At 37.1% G+C, this 19,243-nt stretch overlaps 1 protein-coding gene across 5 annotated transcripts in view; it reads right to left on the reverse strand.

The window, feature by feature from the left end:
- The window catches only part of CEP112 (centrosomal protein 112), a 471,778-nt gene that overhangs the window by 443,846 nt on the left and 8,689 nt on the right, over positions 1 to 19,243 (reverse strand). For 3 of the 5 annotated variants that reach the window (XR_007131880.1, XM_047758130.1, XM_047758131.1), the window contains exons 2-4: positions 19,119 to 19,232; positions 15,742 to 15,932; positions 13,837 to 14,009 (exon numbers count right to left, since the gene is read on the reverse strand). Coding sequence is in view for 4 of the 5 variants with exons in the window: in XM_047758130.1 (XP_047614086.1) it covers positions 13,837 to 14,009; positions 15,742 to 15,932; positions 19,119 to 19,224 (470 nt within the window). In the remaining variant the exon portion in view is untranslated. The remainder of the gene's footprint in view (positions 1 to 13,836; positions 14,010 to 15,741; positions 15,933 to 19,118; positions 19,233 to 19,243) is intronic. The other 2 variants (XM_047758132.1, XM_047758133.1) reach the window with 1 other exon arrangement.

Below are 19,243 nucleotides of genomic sequence, written 5' to 3' on the forward strand. Positions count from 1 at the left end.
AAAAGAATGACATAATGCCATTTGCAGCAACATGGATGGAACTAGAGAATCTCATACTGAGTGAAATGAGCCAGAAAGACAAAGACAAATACCCTATGATATCACTTATAACTGGAATCTAATAGCCAACACAAATGAACATCTCCTCAGAAAAGAAAATCATGGACTTGGAGAAGAGACTTGTGGCTGCCTGATGGGAAGGGGAGGCAGTGGGAGGGATCGGGAGCTTGGGCTTATCAGACACAACTTAGAATAGATTTACAAGGAGATCCTACTGAATAGCATTGAGAACTTTGTCTAGATACTCATGTTGCAACAGAAGAAAGGCTGGGGAAAAATGTAATTGTAATGTATGCATGTAAGGATAACCTGACCCCCTTGCTGTACAGTGGGAAAATAAAAAAAAAATAAAATAAAAAAAAATTAAAAGAAGGATAACTCAAAAGATGAACTCAAAAGCCTAGTGGGAGGAGTCGAGAGACATGTATCCCCTATTATCCCCTTTTTAGAAATGTCTATAGTAATTATTGTGTGTTGGGTGTGTGGGAGCAGGTAACTATTGGAACAGACATTTCCCAAAATAAGATATACAAATGGCCAGTGAGCACAATGAAAAGATGCACAGCTTCATCAGTCATTAGAAAAATGTAAATTAAAACCACAGTGAGATACCACTACATGCTCATTAAAATGACAAAAATCTAAAACATTGACAATACCAAGAGCTGAGGAGATGAAGAAACTAAAACACTATCACATTGCTAACGGGGATGTACAAATCATACTGCCATTTTGGAAAATTACTTGATTCCCTAAAAAAATTAAAAATGCACTTAGCCCAAATATCGATTAACTAATGAGTGGATAAGCAAATGTGATATACTCATCAATGAAATACCATTCTGGAATAAAAAGGAAGGAATTCCTGAAACATGCCACATGAACTTCAATGACAATACACTAAGAATCAGATTCATAAGATTATATAGTTCATGATTCCACTAATGAAATTCCTAGAAAAAGCAAAACTATAGTGACAGAAAGCAGAGCACTGCTTGCCTGGGGCTTGCAGTGTAATTCCATATTATAAAGATATTAATTCTTCCCAAATTGATCTACAGACTCAATGCATTCCCAACCAAAATCTCAACAGGGCCATATGTGTGTATGTTATAAAAACCGGCAAGATAATTCTAAAATTTATATGAGAATTCAAAGAACCAAAAAAAGCAAGGCAGCGGTTTCAGCATGCACTATGCCGCTAAAAATCAAGATTTATTTTAAAGCTACAGTGTAGTATTAGTACCCAGATTAACAAAGACACCGACAGAGGAGACAAGGGTCCAGAAACGAATAAGACTTCTGGTTTATGATAATGGTGTCAAGTGCACTAGTGGGGAAAGAAGAGCTTTTTTAAATGATACTGGATCAAATGGCTATCAACTCTCCACAAGAGGGGGTGGGGGAATGACCCTTCTTCACCTCATATATATAAATCAATTCCAGATGTAGCACATTCCTAAAGGAGAAAGGTAAAATAGGAATGCCTCTAGATGATAACATAGGCAAATATTTCCATGATCTTGGAATAGGCAAGGCAAGAAATCTTATACAGGACACAACAAACACAAAAGATATCAGAGATGACTAAAAATAATTGTTATAATTAGCAATGTTCAAAAGAACATACCAGTGAAAGCGGGAGAAGATATTTGCCATATCTATCTATGTGTGTGTGTGTATATATATATATATATATATATCTCAAGAATTCATATCCAGAATATATAAAGAGTTGCCACAAATCAATGGAGAAAAGACTGTTAGACCACTTTTTATTAAAATGTGAACAAAGACAAATAGGAATTTCACAAAAGAAGATAACCAAATGGCAAAAAAAAAAAAAAAGAAAATGTAGTCATTGCCATAAGTCATGAGGTAAAATGCAAATTAAAACCCATATCCACCATACTAGAAGTGCTAAAACCAAAAGAAACTGATAAACCAAGTACTGGTAAAGATGAGGAGCCACGAACTTGGAAATCCTACTATGTGGAAATGTAAACTGCTATAACCATTCTGGAAAACTCTTTGGCAGTATCTACTGTCATTACACCTCCAAGTCATCATATATGTACATATGCTCACTGAGAGGCATGTAAAAGAATATTCACAGGATTATTTTTAATAGCCAAAAGCGAGGGGGGAAAAAGCCCAGATATCCCAACAAGGATAGAATGGATATATAAATGTGATACAGTCACACAGTAATAAAATAAAGATTAATCCATTGCTAAATGCAGCAACATGGATCAATCAATGCTGGGCAAAAGAAAGCCAAAAAAAAAAAGTGAAAATACTTCATGAACCAAAAATTAATCTATGGTGATTTAATGCAGAATAGTGATCACCTTTGCAGAGATGATAAATGACTGGAAGAGAGAGGTGTCTGGAGAGTTGGTGACGTTCTCTATCTTAATCCAGAAGATGCTCATACAGATGTATTCATTCTGTAAAACTGCCTCAAGCTTTACACTTAAGATTTGTGTGTCTTCGTGTATATATGTTATACACTGACTTTAAGAAGTTTACCACAAAACAGGAGATCCTGTTGTGGCTCAGGGGTTAGCATATCCAACTAGGAACTGTGAGGTTGCGGGTTCAATCCCTGGCCTTGCTCAGTGGGTTAAGGATCCCGCATTGCCATGAGCTGTGGTGTAGGTCCGCAGACAAGGCTCAGATTCCGCATTGCTGTGGCTCTGGCGTAGGAGGGTGGCTACAGCTCCAATTGGACCCCTAGCCTGGGAACCTCCATATGCCGCAGGTACGGCCCTAAAAAGACAAAAAAAAAAAAGTTTACCACAAAACAAAACAAAAAGAACAATAGCTACATTTATTAACATGGATGAATTTGAAAAATATAATGAAAGAAAGAGGCGAGCTTCAAAATAATATATATAGTATGATTCCATTTTAAGTTTAAAAAAAAAAGCAAAGAAATGATTAACACAAAATACAGAACAGTGGTGGTCTTTCAGGAGAAAAGAGGAGGCACAGAGGAAGCTGCCCAAAGGTCTCCTGGGGTGTTGTAATATCTGTTTCTTGGCTGGGTTAAAACTATAGGGATGTTTATTTTATAATTGTTCTTTAAATTGTACCTGTGGGTTGTCATAGACTTTTTACCTATTTGTTTGCTAAGTGTCAGTTGTAAAACATTTTAAGAGTAATACAACTAGGAGTTCCTTGGTGACACAGGGGGTTAAGGATCTGGCATTGTCACTGCTGTGGCTTGGGTCACTGCTGTGGCATGAGTTCAATTCCCTGGCCTGGGAACTTCTACCACAGGCATGGCCAAAAAAATTATTAAAAAAAAAAGATTAATATAACTATAGCACAACTATTGCATTATAAAAGACTGGAAAACTAAAATGAGAACTAACTTTAGATTTCGTGTCTTTGCACTCATCTGAGCAGCAGGTAATAGTGTTATATACCATCTGCTGAACAGTCTTCTTATGGTATTGCTAAAATGCAAAAATAATCAGCAACAATTCGTACTATGGTACAGTATCAAATAACACTGAAAATAAGAAAATGAAAATAACTTCCAGCGACCCATAAGAAAACTTTATTAGGAATAAAAAGAAAAATAAAACTAAATTTTTAGGAGTTCCCATTGTGGCTCAGTGGTAATGAACTTGACTAGTAGCCATAAGGATGGGGGTTTTCGATCCCTGGCCTCAATCAGTGGGTTAAGGATCCAGCATTGCATTGTCATGAGCTGTAGTGTAAATCACAGACACAGCTTGCATCCTGCGTTGCTATGGCTGTGGCCTAGGCTGGTAACTATAGTTCTGATTTGACCCCTAGCCTGGGAACTTCCATATGCCATGGGTGCAGTCAGAAAAAGCCAAAAAAAAAAAAGATAAAAAAACTAAATTTTTAAAAAATGATTAAGCTTGATAAAACTAAAACATGACCAGAGATTCATAAACATGTTAAGACTTTATATTTTTCCCTCTTCTTACTTTAAAATGACACATTTGATTTTTAAATTAAAAATAAAACCCATTTTTTGGAGTTCCTGTCTCGGCACAGCAGAAATGAATCCAACTAGGAACCATGAGGTTGCGGGTTTGATCCCTGACCTTGCTCAGTGGGTCAAGGATCCAGCATTGCCGTGAGCTGTGGTGTAGGTCGCAGAGGCTGCTTGGATCTGGCGTTGCTGTGGCTGTGGCGCAGGCCAGCAACTGCAGCTCTGATTCAAACCCTACCCTGGGAACCTCCATATGCCGTGGGTGTGGCCCTAAAAAGACAAAAAAGACCAAAAAAATTTTTAAAATAAAAATAAAAATCATTTTTAAAAACCACACATTTAAATCAACTTTCATTAATATATCTCTATTTTAATATTAACACTAAGAGTATTTTAATTTCCTTTAAATTAGGTTTTACAGTACACTTAAAGGACTATCAAGACTAAACTGTTCAATATTATGATCTAACAAAGAGAAACTTACTTGTGAAATAAAAAGATACTTGTTACAGAGCCTGAATCATTAAAAAAAATTTTAAAAAGAAAAAGTGACTAAATTCGTCAAAAGTCTGACTCAATGAAAAAAATCACAAAAGAAATGCAAGACCATTATTTTCAAAGCTATTTCATCTCAGTTACAAATCATTGCCACTCGACCTTGCCTTGGTAAATACCTAAGAATGACATTTAATTAGCACATTAATGTTGAAAATTAATGAGTAGCTAAGTGGTTTTAGGAGTATGTGAAATGCACTCTTTCATTGAGGAACCTAAGAAACATTTCCCAATTTGTAGCCATTTTATTTCTAGAGCTCAAAGTTAAATGCCTATCTAACAAGTTTCCTTTCTACCAAAAAGATCAGATTTGTTCCACACTGTGTTCTATCCAAACAAAATGATGGAAAAGATTGATTTTTCTTTCATTAATTTAAGAAAAATGATCACTTTTTTCTTTCTTCCAAAAAGACGCAGGGACATCGCCTCTGAAACCTCAGACTAACCAAGGAAAGAGCAACCAGATAGAGCTCACGGCTGATCACCATCAGAGAAGGGAGACACCCACGTATACAGTGCAAGAAGGCACGGAATAAGGTTCCCCCCGTGGCAGAGGCAGTTTATATGCGCCAATATCCAACTCCCACCCTACCCCATCCCACCTCCCCACCTAGACAACAGCTCTCCATTCAGGAGGTCAGGTTTTGTGACAGCCCCACGTGGGAGCGGCTAACCACGTGTGGCCATCTGAATGAATTAAACCTTAAAAATCAATTCCTCAGTCACACTAACCACATTTCAAGTGCTCAACAGTCATATGTGAATCGTGGCCACTCTATTGGACAGCACAGCTACAGATCATCTCCGCCACTGGAAACTGTTCTATTATACTGCTGGAGAACACACCTTTGCCTAATCAACAGGGCAACGCTTAAATAAAATGAGCGTACTTTAAATAGTATTTAAGGATGTTTGACTATGTATAATCCTAACCATATGTATTTATGCCAATGGACATAAGGAATCCCTAGGAAGGAAAGATAACGATCAGCTCCCCCATAAATTCATCCAAGATTTTGGAAGCAGGGATTATTTAGTGTTAGTACCATTGACATATAAAAATAGAGTTAATGAAGTAAAAAGACTCTATTATAGTAGTTTGAGTATATAGACTAAAAAATTAAATCAACATTTGAAAAGTGAAAAATGTTCTTCCACATAGATCAACATACGCAAGCACAAGTACAATTTTCATTATACTTGATCACCATCTGCTGGCAATGTTTTTAAACTGCACAAGCAAGTGAAGTACTGGCTATATATTGGGAGACATTTTTAAAGGACATACAGTCTCAGCTTTTTGCCACAATGCATTCCTGGAAAACCACATCATAAAGAGGATCATTGTAAAGCAAATCATATTTTCCACAAGACCATAATTAGATTCTTCATTCCAAACTAAAATCTGGCATCAAATAACCCATGGAAAGATCTCATTAAGGCAAGATGCAAAAATTACGGCTACAGTCATTTAAAACAGGATAATTATTCTCCAAGTTCTTTCTTGGAGGTATGAACATATTCGTTATTTGAAGGACACAACATAAATTAAAAGACAAAACGTTAATGTATAAAAGTTAACCTAAATCTAATATGGTAAAAGTAATGTATCATACATAATTCTGCTTGCACAATCCTAGAATTTTTAAGTAATCTGGATGATGGCTCTTAATAATGTGGCGCCTAAAGAAACCTCAACTACTGCATCTTCTTTCCCATCAATAAAGTCCTCTAAAATAAGCAGAACTGTGATTCTCCCACTGTGAGGGAGTGTTTAAAGGTTGGGGTTGATTCAACATTACTTCTCTTTGCCCTCTCCTAACTCATAACTCTTAATCAAAGTTTCAAGTAAAAATGGTAATCATTCTTTTTCATCTTTCCTTACCCCAGAACTTAACTGCACTTTGGTGATAAGCTATCAGGCCATATCATAACTCATTGAAAAGTCAAAAAAAAATTATAAGACATTTTTTAAAAGCTCCACAACATTTTTCACAGAGTTGTAAGACAAGAATACAACCTACTATCTTCACGTCTGTCTTTGGGATATGCACGCACAAAAAAATACACAGAGCTGATGTGAACTCAAGTCTAATATTACTTAGGCAGATTCTGATATATGGTGTGCTAAACTATTTAAAAAACAGGGCCGGCCACTGTGTTCCTTCTATCCTGGAAAAGGGGACTTGGGGAGTTGTCTAAATAATGACTGCTTCAAAGCCTTTTAAAATACCCCACCACTCTTTATTCTGAGAGTGTGCAGGATTCATACTTACAGTCAAAACCTTTCTGCATAGCCATTAATTTCTTTTTCGCAGGAACACAAAATGATGTCTAGTAACTGAACATAATTAATGACCAATGGACTTGAAGACAATACTCTTTGGTAAGATTAGAATAGATAATTATAGAAACAAAAGAGGAGTCACTCTAACAAGCACGCTCCTGTACGAACTATTAAAATAACAATCTCACACCACTAATGTTGGTGGGAGCAACAGCTAACACCTTCACGTGTCCCATGTCAAGGCTCTACACACAGTACCCACTCCACCCTCACAACTCTAAGTCTGTTCTACCCTATCTCCATCTTACAAATGATAAAACTGGGATTGAGAGAAAGTAAGGAACTTGCCTGAGGACACACGATTGCCAAGTATGAGAAGTGATATTTGAACAAAGGCAAACTGCCTCATTCCCAAGCAACCAACACATAAGCAAGAACAAAGGCAAAGTGGTCCAAGCTTGCTAATGCAGCTCAAGGGGGGGAAAACGGATTCAAGTGAAATTTCCGTATCTGCTGCATAAAGCAGTCATGCCTAAAGCTACTCTAGAAAGAACACGGGGTCTGGAATCATAAAAATCTGGATTCTAATACTGAATCCATCACTCAAAATGTTTATTGATGTTACTGAAGCTGTTACTTCATCAATAAATACAAAAGGTAATTATGTCAACCGCACAGAATTACAGAGAGGGAAAAGACAGATAACTTATAATAGATTTCTAGAAGAGCATCTAGCATTCAGTCGGTGCTCCGTAAATGCACAACTTCCCTCACTTGGTCCTGTTTTAACAAACTAGAAATACAAGTGGAATCCATGAACACTGCGAGTATTTACTGGGAAGTTTTCATTCTTATGTTGAAATCTGTATATTTGCTATACATGGTTAGATTTATTAACACACATCACTACTGTTAATGATGTGTATGCCCAAGCAGTTTAGTAAGATAGTATTCTGGAAGGCAATTTGACACTATAAAAAAACAAGGGTGTGATTATTTCAAAATAACATAGACCCGTGTAAAAACATTTTTGAACTTTCTACACCAGATTACTCCCACTCCCTAAAGGTAAAAGTTTCATATGTAGTACCCAGAAATATAATAAGTGCATGTACACATACATATCCATATATCCTCTTTATCTTGCCTTTTTTTTTTTTTTAAGGGATGCACCCGAAGCATATGGAGGCTCCCAAGCTAAGGGTCCAATCGGAGCTATAGCTGCCACCCTACGTCACAGTCAAAGCCACAGCAACACCAGATCCAAGCCACATTTTCAACCTGCGCCACAGCTCACAGCAACACTGGATTCTTAACCCACTGAGCAAGGCCAGGGATCAAACCTGCATGCTCATGGATGCTAGTCAAATTAGTTTCCACTGAGCCACAATGAGAACTCCCATATATCCTCTTTAAATACACACACACAAACACATACACACACACGGGAGCTTCCTACCCTTTTATGTATTTCTTTTGAACTTTATATATCTTAAAGATCTTTGTATACTAGCCCACATACATTTTTGTACATTGCACAAGAGGCTGAACCTACTAATAATCCCACCAACAGTTCATCCATTAAATTAATGTGCATAGCTACAGAAATAGCAATTCCTTTTCTGGGAGTCAATAATGGCCCAAACATGTACAGATGCATAATGATATATGTACCAAGATATTAACCAAGGCAATCTCTATACCACTAAAGAATCGAAAGCAACAGAGACAGGTTAAGTAACGGTCGACCTATACTATGGATTATTATCTGCAATTGAAAAGATTATACAGGCTACATGACACAGGTTTAAGACATAAGAACAAATGACAAAAGAACAGTACATGTAGTCTGAGCCAATCCATAAACTGTTAATTACATGCGCGTGGGTATGCAACTACTGTAGGATGAATGACACACACCGAATTGTTGAGCTGACTACCTCCCATGAGGAAAGTAAATGAGAAGAACACAAAGAGACAGACTTCGACTTTTACTCTTCATATTTCTACCTTGAGGTTTTTACAACAAGCATGTATCATATAGATTGTATGATTTTCTGGGGATTAAAAACTGTGTTAGTCACCTATTGCTGCATAACAAATTACCACAAACTTAACAGCTTTAAGCAACCCATAGATATTTTCTCATAGTTTCTGTGGGTCAAAAGTACAGGAGCAGCTAAATGGGGTCCTGTGTTTAGGGCCCCACAGGCTGCAACCCTGGTTTGACCAGAGCTGGGTTCTCATCTGGAGGCTCAACTAAGGAAGATCCGCTTTCCCCGTTTTCATGGCTGTCAGCAGCGTTCAGGTCCTTGTGGCTACAGGGTTGGTGGCAGCTTGCTTCTTCAAAGCCAGCAAGGAAAAGAGCAGGACTCTAGAGCCAGTGTGCTGGCAGGGGAGAGTCTTACATATCTTAACGTACTGATGGAAGTGACATTCCATTCTGCCCACGCTCAAGAAGCAGGGATTACACAAGGCTGTGAACACCCAGAGGGATCGTGGGGCCACCTGAGAGTCTCTACCACAAAGACAATCAAGGTTTTGACCAGCTCTCAGTGGTAAGCATCGGAAGGATGCCCAGGAAGGAATTTATGTGGATACGCTCGTGTTGTAGAACTAGATGAACTCAACCAAACGGCACAGGGAGGAGATCTAAGTCTATGGTCTCACTACAAACAGTTTTGTAAAACTATGCTCCAAACACATATATAACTCAAATATTTCATTGTCAAGAAAAGAAGCAGATATTTGACATAAAATACAGTAACAGATCTCTAAGAAAACGGCAATGCAACTTGGAAAGTGGTTTTTCTAAAATAAACCATGAGTGATAGCAACATTGAACCAAGAACTATGAAATAGGAAAGCAAAGAATAAAACCAGGACAGGATTAGTTAAATGCTCAAACTGTTTGAAGTAAATAAAACACAAAGTTTACTAGTGTGTAATGTGTATTTGGTGGGAAAAAAGCATGATAATAAGCCTGGCAGAATATGCCCTCATAATACTTCTAACATATCTAGAACGACGCTACATGCATATCCTACAGGCAGAATAAAGGTACAGGAAAGGTGCCATCTCTATTGAATAGGGAGTCCTAACAAAGAGGCTTCAAAAGGACTCTGCATCTTTAATAATATAAAAAGGCTAGGACACAAACAGCATAATCCAAAATGCCATTAGAAATACTTCACATACAAAAAGGTCTAAGTAAAGCAGGATTTTATAAAGTGATCAAAAAAGAAACACTAAGGGGGAAAATCTTTTAAGATTAAAGAGGTTTTTCAAAGGACAAGTTGAAGTGGTTGTAAAATTTATAAGGCAGCATTAAACTTCAGTTCTAAGTAACAATAAATTATTCACTATAAAAACATACATGTGTCAAATATTATAAGCCTCTTAAACTTTTTAAAACAATTTCTTGCAGAACTGATTAGATGTATTAGATCAGCACCAGCAGATTCTAACTTTTCATTAGCACAGTATGACCACTCCGAGTAAAGGAACGACTTGAGAAGAGACATATGAAGACAGATCATCAATAGATTCCACCACTACTTCTGATCTGATCTCACACTTACGGATCTGGCCTTAAATCAATTGAATTGCCGTTAGCTAAAGTAAATGTTAGTTTTATTTTTAAGTGCCTTTATGTATATAAAATATCCATCAATTAACACACATGCAAATTAAACTTTGTAATAAATCAAATTAAATCAAGAGAAGCATATAGGAAAACATACCCTGAGACGTTTTGTTTTTGCAGCCCTAATTGGCCTGAGTCTTGGTGAACTTCTTATATTTAACTAAAAAGATGTTTGTCTTTTCCAGTTCTTTTACTGTCCCTAATAACTGCATCTTTAATAATATAAAAAGGCTAGGACATAAACAGTGCATCTCCATAACCTATATCCATACATCTCAACTTCTAAAATTTATCCTTCATTCAACTTTTTCTAAAAATTAAAAAAAAAAAATCCTTGCAGGCCATTCTTTCTGCCACAATGTACCTATCTCAAAGGAGTGTTGTGCAGATTAAATTAAATGTGCAGGAATGCCTAACAACCCACTCACTGACTTATGCAAGCTCTCACCAAATACACTCATACGGTTCCTAACATGCACCCAGTGCCAGGCATTGGCAACACAGTGCAAATAGGAAAGACAAAGTCCCTGCCTCACGCAATTTATAGTCTAGCCCAGAAGAGAGATAGGGAGCCTCTGCACATGTGATGAGTCCAACAAAGAAACAGAGTACTTTGGTGTGAAACAGAGTACTTTTGGTGTGGGTCACCTAAACAGACTTGGGATGCCAGGTAAAGCTTTTTTGAAGTTGTGAGATCTAGAGAATTGAGTAAGACCAAGGACTGCCTGCTTTTTCCATTAATTCCTTATAACTGATAACTAAAGTCTCATATTCAAGGAATTTGCATTAAAATGCCATTTTATTATAGGTGAGCAACAAAGAGAAATGTTATTTGTTAAAACTGTGGAAATTTTCCTATGGTTTCATCATCCAGGAAAGTTAAAGAGCAATATTTGGAGAATACTCTCCCTGTATCTTCTCAAACTTTATCCACTGTTCTGAGAAAAAGTCCCATTCACCTCGACTCCCTGGAGATCGAAAGTCTATTTCCTACCCTGAACCCTACTGTTACACATACTCAACCTTTGCAAATATCTCCACAACTATACATACCACTGTATTCAAATTATCCATGTACTTATCTCTCCTCTTATTCATTTAAAACAACAGTCATAAACAGTAAGTCTGTAGGACTTAAAAGGTAACAAATGAGGGATCATGTCACCGGATAAAAGGACATTCTTCACTCCTGCAAAGACAGGGTCTCTCTCCTCTTCTTGAACCATATAATCCCTGTCCATCCATCTTTCTTCTTTCCATTTTCGACAGAACATAAAAATGGAAAAACAAATACTTCATTTCCTCTTAACCCTACTTAAAAAAAAAAAAAAAAAAAAAACAACCTCAAGCTCAGTAACAAATACAACTGACCTCAAACTCAGAGTCGGGAATCAGCAGGAGATGAGGAAGGCATGAAGGGAGTAATGAGGGTTACTTAGCTCCAATCTATGGCTGTCTTCTGGGAAGATTGCTAGGTCTCCACTTTTTATCATAAGCCAGAACATTAGGTGTTTATATGAAATTCCCCAATGGTGAGTTGTGACAACTGATTCAATAATCTTTAAAGACACTATTAAGTCAGATAAAACAAATCTATCCATGTGATTCATTCATTCTAGAAGATGACCAATTTTCATCCTCTGGTCTAAGCTCTAAGATGGAAGAAACTACTTCAGTTGATCTTTATTTAGTAAATTCCATATTCTTACACCTAGAAAGGAGCCCAGCATTTAACCGGACACTCAACAAATGTTTTGGTAAATATATGATGGATTTTGCAGCCAAACCAAGAACTGTATTTTTCTTTGAATACAGACCACAATTTCTTTACACCTTTATTTACTGCTAGAAGGCTAGAAAAATTCCACAATTATACCTCTCCTACTTTTAAATCTCCTATAGATGCAAAAATAATTATCTAACAGCTCCTGCTATGGATGCATACATTCATTCCTTTTTACTCTTTTAAAACGTGTCCTTAATTATATAGCCTCTTCCCTTTTTTTGCCTCTCCATGTTCATTTGTTTCCCTTTTCTAATAAAAACATGGCCTGGGTCTCTTGCTTTGTGTTCATCTGTTCTTTTCCACCATAATATCTGAGGTCTAAAAAACATAACCAGACCCTATCAACCATGAAGACATCTCAAATTATTTATAAACTTTCTAGATCTTTTGAGGAATAAACCAAAAAAAATATATATATATATATATATACACTAAAAAAATACTGCATTGCTAACCAAATCAAATATCAAAAATTAAAATTACCAGGAGAATGGTGAGGAATGAAATACGGTAACACGTCAATTGACACTGTCCAATATTTTAACATTACGGGGAACAATGCCAAGCGTAAAATTCAAAAATTTTTTTTTTTTTTGGTCTTTTTGCCATTTCTTGGGCCACTCCCACGGCATATGGAGGTTCCCAGGCTAGGGGTTGAATCGGAGCTGTAGCCACCAGCCTACACCAGAGCCACAGCAATGCAGGATCCGAGCCGTGTCTGCAACCTACACCACAGCTCAAGGCAACGCCGGATCGTTAACCCACTGAGCAAGGGCAGGGATCGAACCCGCAACCTCATGGTTCCTAGTCGGATTCATTAACCACTGCGCCACGACGGGAACTCCTCTTATCTTTTTCAATGAGGGGGGAAAAGGAGAGGAATTCAAGCATAAGCTTCAAGATGGATATGTACGATGTTATATTTTGTTGAAGTCATTGAAATGTTCTTTATTCATGCTTGTCATAAAGGAAAACAGAGAACTGTGTTTTAAAGATTTTTCAGAGACCACTTTCCAAGCAAGACAATAAATATAAATATTTAACAGATATCCAAAAAGCAGCTAAAAATGAAATGTAATCTTTTTTCTTTTTTTTCATTATGTAATCTTTTTTTTATTTTTAGGGCCACACCCCCCACATATGGAAGTTCCCAGGCTAGGGGTCGAATCAGAGCTGCAGCCACCGCCTAAACCACAGCCACAGCAGCGGGATCTGCGACCTACACCACAGCTCGAGGCAATGCCAGATCCCTGAGTGAGGCCAGGGATCGAACTTGCATCCTCAAAGATGCTAGTCAGATTCATTTCCACTGTGCCACAACGGATAATGTAATCTTAATATACAATAAATGGAAAAGCAAACCTGTTATTTTATCCACCCGTTTCTTCAGAGCACTCAACTTTAACAAAAATATAAAGTAAACCACTATTTATATTTAAAAAACAAGGAAAAGTGGGATGTATTAACTAGTTCTGAGGACAGGATAAATGATGGACCCCACTCGGCATCCCAGGCTCACGGCATACCTGCGGACATTGGTCGGCGACTGCACCAAAGAGTAATCTTCTCCAGAAGAAAGTTTCCATGATTCATTTAACTTGTGCTCACTCGTCCCCAGCTCACCCATTACCCAGTCTGGTAGTCCTTCTGGGCTTGAACCTTTTGCTTGTGCTGGATTTGGTTCATCAAAATAGATGGACTGATTTTTAAAAATTAGAAAAATTATTCTTTCAAAATGTACTAGAGTGAAATAATCAAGATTTCCAACAATATTTCAAATACTCAAATTAATTTACATAAAAATACATAAAATGATTCAATTAAATATTAAAATATGTAAAATGGACAACTTATCACTTTGTAGTTATATTGTATTGTATAAGAAATCTGATAAATGACAAAATTATATAACAGGTAAATCTGATACTTATTTATACTATAGAAAGAATATTAGCTTTATAAAAAGATAAAAATTTTTTGTAAATCATGTGCTCTCATTTCTTTCTGTGATCATTAACTACTCTGCAAACATACACAGAATCAATGGACAAATTATGATCAATAACAATCAGAAATAAAAATTAGGAATCCCTTCATAATTTCGAACAACAGATTTGAAGATTGGAATTTAGTTCTGGCCACACCACAAACTAGCTAAAATATCCAAGCTAAAATATCCAAGCCAGGTCTCCAGGACTTCACATTATTATTATTCATAAAACAAAGCCCTTTCCTGTGATTCGATTAAATGAGTGTAAACAGGAAAACATGATACAATATACTCATGTGTCAACATCTGAATGTTTCAGAAAATGTTCTACCTTCAGTCATTAGGAGAACGACAATTAGCCAATTTACTTCTCTTAAGGGAGTCAAGCTTCACAACACATTTCTGAAGAACACTCTGTATTAACACTGCATTAGCTATAATTCTCCCAATCCTACTCAAAAAAATCCTTAAGGGGCTGTTCTAGGGAGGGGTGATATATGACTCTCTATTTCAAGTCAAAATGCAGAGCAATTTCTTTAAAAATGAGATAGCCACTCCAGTGTTGAATCAATTGTCAAACCAAGTAACTACTATCCCAAAGACCACTGATTCTAAGCAAAAAATGTAGGGCTCTACTTTAAAATACAGCTGGTAACAGTATTAAAACGTTTGGCATTCTGCCATGGGGAAGAGAAGTTATCTAGCATGCAGCAGGCCTCTTGATTGAATTTTGACTTAACTGATAAAATACAGTAAAAATCTTACAATGCCCTGCAGAAAACTTTGCAGTTTATTTTTTTAAATGAATACACACCTATCAGCAACCACCAATACCTAGTACTCCAGGCAGGTTTCTCAAGTATTCAAATGCTACACAAACCAAGTAATATTTCATGGTTATAAGGCCTAAGACAGTGATGATTCATCAATCAAGCATAATTTTAACTGCCATTGTAACAAAGCTGATTTTGGTAATGAAATTAAAGTACAGGAAATCATTTCTGCGGGTCAACTTTTTACTGTCATTTTATTAGCGTAGAAAGGAACTTAAGAAATCAACCTAATCTGCCATATACCTTAAATAATACATCCAGAAGAGCTTAATAAACTGGAATTCACTGACATCTGTAAATTATTAGTAATGTAATCCAGTGAAAATTAGCGAGAGATTAAGGTTCAATATTAAAAATTTCATTTTCAGTTTTTAAGAAATATTGCAGCATCCCTCAAGATGACTAAATCCATTAAGTATAGTTCCCTCAGAGCCCAGTATCTGATTTCTATTCAAGGTGGGAAAAAACCAAATCAGGGAACCAAAAATAGTTTTAACTAGCTTATTATCTTGGACTTATAACTTAATAATATGGCCATTCCTAACTGGGATGATAAACTGATACCTTTGGAGACAGAAATTAACATATCTTGGGTCCGTGACACCTACCATGTACGAAGGTAAGGTTTTTAGCGTCCCTGGTTCGGGTCGGTGTGTGAAGGGGCCTTCGAGCACCCCTCGCTTGAGCATGTGCAGTAAGAGTTTTGCGTACAGATTCCGATTCTTCCTGCCCATTATCCCTGCACCTGTTCCTGAGGGCTCACACAGTTTTCTAATCCAAAGCGCACACCGCTGCCGCTCTAGAAATACAGAAGAGCTATTAGAGACCTGGTTTTTCAGAAAATAGAACATTAAAGACCCTAAAACATCTGCTTTAGTCTAGAGGCAGGGTTGGCAAATTTTTTTCAGTCAAGTGCCAGACAGTAAATGGTTTAGGTTTTGTAGGCCATATGATCTCTGGCACAACTACTCAACTTGGCCACTGCAGCGTGAAAGCAGCCACACACCACATGTATTCAAATGGTTATAACTGTTTTCTAATAAAACTTTACAAAAAAGGCAGCAGGCTGGATGTGGTCCAGGAGCTACAGTTTGCCAACCCCTGCTCTAGGGTTTAACTTTATCAGTTCCTTAGTAATAAAATCTCAGGATTACTATCAACCAAATTTGAGACAAAAATGTTGCTGTAAAATCCTGTCTAAAAATAATGTTATTCCTGTTGAAAAATCTTTCTATAATTCCAGTTATACAAACCAGGAGAGAGAGAGAGAAAATGCAATCTATTTACTTAAGCATTTTAAGCTTAATCTAAAATTAAATCTCAAATGTTTTATTTATTTAAAGCTGACAATTTTCAGGGATTTGTGGTTGATGTAGTTTGGGTTTTCTTTTAACCTCTCTAAAAATAATTGAGGGTTATGTATTTACATGTCATTCTGCAAAATAATCATTCCTTTAAAAACTACCTAAAAAATACAGCACAGCTTAATCCACATATAATGACCTATTGACTATCTTATCTTGCCACAACACAGAATTGTTTTTAGATCTCATGAAAACTATTTTGACATTAATCTTTTATCAGTCTAACTGAATTTGAGGATTATATATCTAACACAAATCATAAATCTGCTTTCATCTCTTAGTTTCTAAAGGTCACATTCATTTATTGTTTTACCTACAAAAATCACTGGGGCGGATTTACCACTTTGCTCATACTGGATTTATCACTACGGGTATGAAAGACAGTCTCTAAATAACTTATGTATTTTTTAGCTTTGAAAATTATATAATCACAAAAAAAAAAACTTCTTGAAATACTGGGCATACTTTGCAAAAAAAAAAATACAAAGACTGATAAACTTAAGTAAATGGTTTTTCAAACTAAGTATTTTTTATTTGCTCTGCAGCAAACTGAAATTCACATAATATTCAAATGAACAGAACTTAGTACAACAATTTGGCTAATGAAAAATTCATTCCCCTATTCAACATATCAAAAGTAGAATGTAGGAGTTCCCACTGTGGTACAACAGGACTGCGGTATCTCTGGAGTGCTGGGACAGAGGTTCAATCCCCAGCACTGCGGCAGCTGCAGCACAGGTCAAAACTGCAGCTTGGATCTGATCGCTGGCTCAGGAATTCCATATGCTACGGGGTGGACACAAAAGAAAAAAAAAAGCAGAGTTTAGCTATAATGAGATGTAAGTTTTGACAAATGTTCAGGTCTTTTTTTTTTGTCTTTTGTCTTTTGTCCTTTTCGGGCAGCACCCGAGGCATACAGAGGTTCCCAGGCTAGGGGTCTAATCGGAGCTGTAGCCACCAGCCTACTCCAGAGCCACAGCAACGCGGGATCCCGCCCCATCTACGACCTACACCACAGCACACAGCAATGCCAGATCCTCAACCCATTGAGCAAGGCCAGGGATTGAACCTGCAACCTCATGGTTCCTAGTCAGATTCGTTTCTGCTGTGCCATGAAATGAACTCTCAAATGTTCAGGTTCTTGACTGGAATATGAGTTCCTGAGCTTTCACTGCGAATTAATTACATAAAAGAGGGCCAGGGATGCACCAATATTGACAATGAGTCATGAACCAAAGATTACCATTAATCCAATTCTATGTACCCCAAATCCCTTTTTAAAAGAAGATAAAATATGAGGGTAGTTTGATCTGAAGTACATTTATGGGAGATTTTAATATGCATTTATCCTAATCAGCAGGTCTAAGACAAAAAAATTTAAAAGGCAGTAAATATCAGAAGAGGACATGGCATAGAAATATCATTAAATACTAACTAATCATGAATGAGCCATGAGACAGGAAATCGTCACTGTGAAAAACAGCAGAGGAAGAAAGAAGAGGTTATCATCTGGCAAAGGAAGAGGCGCGGAGGGAAGGCCATGCCAAACCACCCTGGACTCGGACGGGCTGCAGGCCCTGGTATGATGGGCGGCCACAGGACTTGTAACTCATTCGCCACACTTCCCTTTCCCAGCGCAGCTGCCCAGAACAAATACGTGATACTGAGCTGGCCCCTCATTTTGAATATATAAAGTTCACTCAGATACCTCAGAGAAAGAGGGAACTTGGACAAAACTTGGGTAAAAGCCAGTTTCTTAGCCCCACCCCGAACCCTCTAATCAAAAGCTCTCAAATCATATTTACATTTACAACCAGCCTTATGACTGCTATATGATTTAAAGAATCTTGCTAGCGCCTTAAACCCTCTTCAGGAGTTCTCTGATAAACCTTAAATTATCTGAAAATCTTCGACAAAGATTCTCATTCTATAATTAAGGATAGCAGATTAAGAATGGCAGACAAGAGAGCAACCAAAACTCCATTCACACTTGATTTTATTCAGTTAACCAATAAGCATGTAAGACTGAGAGATTCTTTTCTGCTTTGATTAAAAAAAAGCGTCAGAGACAGGTGGACAGCAGGTTCCCGTAAGAAGAATCATTTCCACATTAGGAGGGGAAAAAATGCAGCAAAAAGCAGGTACAGATAATTTAAAAGATCCAGGAGTTCCTGTGGTGGCACAGTGGAAACAAATCTGACTAGGAACCATGAGGTTGTGGGTTCGATCCCTGGCCTCACTCAGTGGGTTAAGGATCTGGCGTTGCTGTGAGCTGTGGTATAGGCCGGCAGCTGTAGCTCCAATTAGACCCCTAGCCTGGGAACTTCCATATGCCACAGGCGCGGCCCTAAAGAAAAAAAAAAAAAAGATTCGTGTGCTTTAAGCTCGTGACCTATGAAAAGTGGTTTCACAGTAAGACTTTCCCACAGTTTAGCAGGACATCATCACTAAATTTCTATTTATCCTTGAACAGCTCAAAGTAAACAATCCTATATCAGTTTAAGACGAAAACTGTCATTAAAGGAATTCCATTTTCTTTTTATTTGAAAGGTCATTGGTTTGACTAAATAATACAAAGAAAAAATTAATTTTAAGAACCTATTTTTCAAACATAATCTTACCTGACCTATGGGGTAATTTTAGAACAAAGGGCTTCATATCTACCACAAAGTGATCGAATTCTGAATCCAGCTTCTCCCATTTTTCTTCTTCACTTCCCATTTCCATTATTCAGCCTGTAAAAGAT

This window comes from Phacochoerus africanus, chromosome 14 (genome assembly GCF_016906955.1).
Source record: "Phacochoerus africanus isolate WHEZ1 chromosome 14, ROS_Pafr_v1, whole genome shotgun sequence".
NCBI lineage: Eukaryota > Metazoa > Chordata > Mammalia > Artiodactyla > Suidae > Phacochoerus > Phacochoerus africanus.